The sequence below is a fragment of the Cebus imitator genome, unplaced genomic scaffold, assembly GCF_001604975.1.
Source record: "Cebus imitator isolate Cc_AM_T3 unplaced genomic scaffold, Cebus_imitator-1.0 Scaffold589, whole genome shotgun sequence".
Lineage (NCBI taxonomy): Eukaryota > Metazoa > Chordata > Mammalia > Primates > Cebidae > Cebus > Cebus imitator.
Genome location: NW_016107904.1, coordinates 406837 through 411915, shown reverse-complemented (window position 1 = coordinate 411915; position 5079 = coordinate 406837). Strand labels below are relative to the sequence as shown.

At 38.5% G+C, this 5079-nt stretch overlaps 1 protein-coding gene across 1 annotated transcript in view; it reads right to left on the bottom strand.

Moving 5' to 3' along the window:
* Nucleotides 1-826: 826 nt before the first annotated feature.
* LOC119469179 (DNA polymerase alpha catalytic subunit-like) overlaps nt 827-5079 on the bottom strand; it is a 29348-nt gene continuing 25095 nt past the window's right edge. Inside the window, exons 11-13 of the mRNA XM_037734219.1 lie at nt 3407-3481; nt 2391-2529; nt 827-1666 (exon numbers count right to left, since the gene is read on the bottom strand). Coding sequence (XP_037590147.1) covers nt 1461-1666; nt 2391-2529; nt 3407-3481 — 420 coding nt within the window. The 3' untranslated portion in view covers nt 827-1460. The remainder of the gene's footprint in view (nt 1667-2390; nt 2530-3406; nt 3482-5079) is intronic.

Genomic DNA, 5079 nt, shown 5'->3' with positions numbered 1-5079 from the left:
TAATGAAATAACTAATTCAGGCAAAAATGACTAATAAATGAAGCTATTAGCTCAGTTGTTCTCAACCGGGGGTAATTTTATACACACATACACATCCCCTGTCCCCAGGACATCTGGTGATGTGTTTGTAGGCACTTTTTGGCTGTCACAACTAGAGGGGAGGCATGCTACTGGCACTTAGAAGGTAAGGCCAGGGATGCTGTTAAACATCTTACAATGCCGAAGACAGTGCCCCACAAAAGAATTACCTGGCCCAAAATACGTGGGGTGTCAAGGTGAAAAAACCTTACATTAGATGAAAAGCTGATGGAGAATTACAATAGTTTATCATTAATTCAACCGCTAACCAAACAGACTCATTAATAGTAGGGTTTTTTTCCCCGTGATCCCAGCCTTTGTCAACTAATAGCAGCTTAACCAGACATTGTGTCTTTTGATACGATACAATATGAAGTACACTGCATCATCTATAAAGCATTTGGGCTAAAAGCTGAACCTGAATCTAATTTGATCATTTAGAGCTAACTTACAGTATACAGAAATATGAAGGATAAGGCAGAGTCAGCATATTTTTTCTTTCAAGGGCCAGATAGTAAATATTTTAGGTTTTGCAGGCCATATGGTCTCTGTTACTACTCAACTCTCCTGTCATAGTGCAAAAGCAGCTGTATACATGCTGTCTTCCAATGAAACTTGATTTACAAAAATAGGTAGCAGGCTGGATTTGGCTCACAGACCATTCATTGGCTGCCAACCCTTGGTATAGAGGAAAGGTCCAATGACACCACAACAAAGCAAATGAATGGAGAAAACAGGATATTCTATGAGACGAACAACAATATTTCTTTAATTATTCAATGTCATTTAAAAAACTGAAGAGTGGGAGTGAGTTCTTCCTATTTAAAAGAGGTTGAAGAGGTGCAGAGATTAAATAGCATCTGTGAATCTTGTGTGAATCCTGATTCAAACAAACTGAGCGTTAAAAGACATCTTAAGAAACAGGGTCATGTAAGTATGGACTCGGTATTTTAGATTATACCAAGGAATCACCACTGTTAATGTTAGTGGGTGTGCTAACGGTATTATATAAGAAAGTATGCACGTTTTGAAAGAAGCATACCAAGGTTCAGAGGTAAAATGACACAATGTCTGAGACCAGCTTTAAAATACTTCAAGAGGGAAAAAAGGGAGAGAAATAAACAAGTGTGACAAAATCTTACTAAATGCTGAATATGAGTGATTGGTATATGGATTCCATTTTATTACTCTGTATCTATTTGAAGTTCTCCTACATAAAAAATTTGACAAAAAATAAGTTCAGCAATTTAAGTCTTTAAGAAAAAACTCCAACACTAGACAAATTCAATTCATTCTCTATAATAAGAGTTTAGTAGCAAATTATTACTCTTTCCCCTCCAAAAAGAACAACTTTCTCTTAAAGCAAAGCTGTGCAAGTTCAGTCAAGTATCGCATCTAAGGCATGGGTACAAAATCTGTCCTATTTTTTTAACCTCATTTTGATGGTTCTTTGCATTCTGCATTGTCTTCATGCTGAAAGCCATCACGACAAGTGGAGGAGGACTGACATCCTTAATTACATTCACCAGGTCTGGTTTCAAAGCCATTGCCTCAACTTTACACCAACTGATTGGCTGATTCAAGAGCTCTGAAACAGAATAGATACAACAGATCAATAGCTATTTACTGAAAAAGAAAAACTACTATAATTAAGGCATCTGTCATTAACTGGGATATTCTTCAATCCTGCCTTCTAATAAGAATGACATATTATAACATCTAACTAAAAATAAGCCACATTATTGGGTTGTATGCAAATCCTCATGTGTGCGTACATATGTTCATTTTCCTGGGAAAGAGGTCCATAGCAGTCATCAGATTCTCCAAAGAATTCAGGACCCAAAATAGACTTTAAAAAAACTGAAACACTGCCTTGGAGGAATCATGAAACATTTTTAAGAGCTTCACAAAGACAAAGCAGACTACCATAGAAGCAATTACTGAAAAACATCAGGTAACAGGCCAAACAGGCACTATCCATATTGAATACCGATTCTCCTCTACTTCAAAGATCAGCAGTTCACTATGGAGAACAGCTGGGCCACATCAGCCAGGTCAGAAGTACATGTGAATAACAGCATAATGAGGGATGCACCCCAAACTAAGGCCTCCCTCAGACTAAACTGCCAGGCATTATAGAGATAAGGTGATTCCAAATATACTCCCTATACTCACTCAAGGAAAACTTTGAAGAAACAAACAGAAAAGGAAGTGGATACATTAAAATAAATATATCAATTTCCTAACTTCCCTTTTAAAAACCACATCTATCAGCAATCTATTCAGCATTCTGAGCATATATTTTTCCTTACGTGGACTTTTTACTTCAAGCCAGCAAGGTCCTTTGATCTTTCTGTTCATCAAGAACAGTTCCAGGCTGGATGTATTGGTCCCAAATACATGAGAAAAAGTTTCTCCTTTCAAATCTTGAGGAAGCTGTGGCATTTCAGCCTGAAAAAAGGAAAAAAAAAAAAAAAAAAATCCTTTTGTTTAAAACTATTACTTTGCATTTTCCAAAGTCTATATTTGAAATAAACAAAAGCCTCTCTATGAAGCACAGAAGAAACCCTTTGATATATATGAAATGTAATTTGCCACAAATGAAATCCAAAACAATTCACAGTAGGAAACAAAACCAATTCACAATGACAAAATAATGCATCTTGATGGCACCCATTAGAAGAAAAATAGGCCAAGAAGCTCCCCCAAAAGAGAATTTCTGTCCAGAGCTGTACATGCTTTACTGATAAAGAATAACCAAATAAGTACCACTCCATTAGAAGAATGAAAGCAATAGAGTGGAACTCATTGAAAATACTTTTCATCACCACTGTCAGAAATATTTCTTAAAAGTTTTCCTTTTCCAATATTGTAGGAACAAAACACTAGAACAGAGGTAAGAAGAGGTTAAGGTCTAGTTAATTAATATCCCATAGCAATGACCCTGCCTGTCACAGGAGCAAGAGTAGTGCTATAGCAATGCTACTGACACTCCTCTCTCACCTTTCCACTGCTCAAAAGGGACACTTCAACAGACTAATGATGTCCAACTCCATCATGTGGCATTCATTCCACTTGACAAACAGTTGTGCTGTTTCAACTTATTTATTTAAAGATGTATACTCGAAAGCAGAGAAGGGTAGTGTAACCTGTAGTCTATATACTTAAATTAATTTTATCCATTTCAATTATTCATTACTATAAATCCACTTCAGTGAAGTGTGGGCTTGAGGATCCCTGCCAATACTCCTAACTGAAAGTCAGTTGAAAGTTCAAAAACAGAAAAATGTCATTCTCAAGCAAAACCCAGTAATTGTGTTTGACTTACCGAGTATTTAACTTCCAAGTACTCAGATTTTTCTGGAACATCAGGTATCTCAAAAGCATAGTTCTTTTCCACTGGCTAAGTAGATATTTAAAAAAAATCCTTAAGACAAAAACTTTTCACAAACTGACCAGTATTACATATACAATACATGCTCTTGTACTTAATCATCAAGAACCCTTACGGAATACAAAGGTAAAAAAAGCCAAAAAGGTACCTTTTCCTCTTTCGATTAGAACTAAAATACCCAGTGTCAAAATGCTAAAAGGACTTATCTTGGACACTACAGAACTCAAAAATATTTACATTCAAGAGGCGCAATAAAAGATGAAAATTTTGGCCGGGTGCAATGGCTCACGCCTGTAATCCAAGCACTTTGGGAGCCCGAGGTGGGTGGATCACAAGATCAGGCGATCAAGACCAGACTGACCAACATGGTGAAACCCCATCTCTACTAAAAATACAAAAATTAGCTGGATGTGGTGGCGCGAGCCTGTAGTCTCAGCTACTTGGGAGGCTGAGGCAGGAGAATCGCTTGAACCTGGGAGGCGGAAGTTGCAGTGAGCCGAGATTGTGCCACTGCACTCCAGGCTGNTTAAATCCCTTTACCAGTTTTCAAAATAATGAGTTGGTTCCCTGGCTCCCTTCACAAGTGACCAATGCGGTGTCATTGCTGACAATATCATTATTAACTCATGGATCTGATTTGTTTCAATCTGTTACACGTATTCTTACTCTCACAGTGTCCCATCTTTGGTCAGTAGAAGACTCTTCAAGTTGATTACTGAGTCCAAGTGGAATTACTGAGTCCTTTTAACATATCTTCAGTAGATTTTACTACTGTCCTTGCTCTCTGGTATAATAAGATGTTCCAGATATTTCCTTCCCTGAATCAGCCATTACTTCACAGACCTCAGTTTCCTTTTATTAGAAAATGGGGCCAGGCACACCAGCTCACACCTATAATCTCAGCACTTTGAGAGACCAAGGTGGGTAGATCACTTAAGGTCAGAAGTTCAAGACCAGCCTGGCCAACATGGTGAAACCCCATCTCTACTAAAAATACAAAAAAATTAACCAGGCATGGTGGCGCACACCTGTAATCCCAGCTACTCAGGAGACTGAGGCAGGACAATCACTTGAACCTGAAAGGCAGAAGTTGCAGTGAGCCGAGATCGTGCCACTGCACTCTACTCCAACCTGGGCAACAGAGCAAGACTCTGTCTCAAAAAGAAAAAAAAAAGGAATGTGGAAACCTCATTCTGGACACTAGAGGTGAATACTTTTTTTAAACTAACTACTAATTAAACTGCTCCCAAACACTTAACTATGAACTATGGCCATCTACTGTATTAACTATTATTAAAAGATCAGATGTTAAGAAAAAAGAACGCTAGATGTCAAAAAAAAAAGATCAGGCCAGATGGAGTGTTTCACGCCTGTAATCCCAGCACTTTGGGAGGCTAGGGTGAGCAGATCACTTGAAGTCAGGACTTCGAGATCAGCCTAGGCAATATGGGAAAACCTCGTCTCTATTAAAAATGCAAAAATTAACTGGGTGTGGTACCCCGCACCTGTAATCCCAGCTACTTGGGAGGCTGAGGCAGGAGAATCACTTGAACCTGGGAGGTGGAGGCCACAGTGAGCTGAGACTGTGCCACTGCACTCCAGCCTGG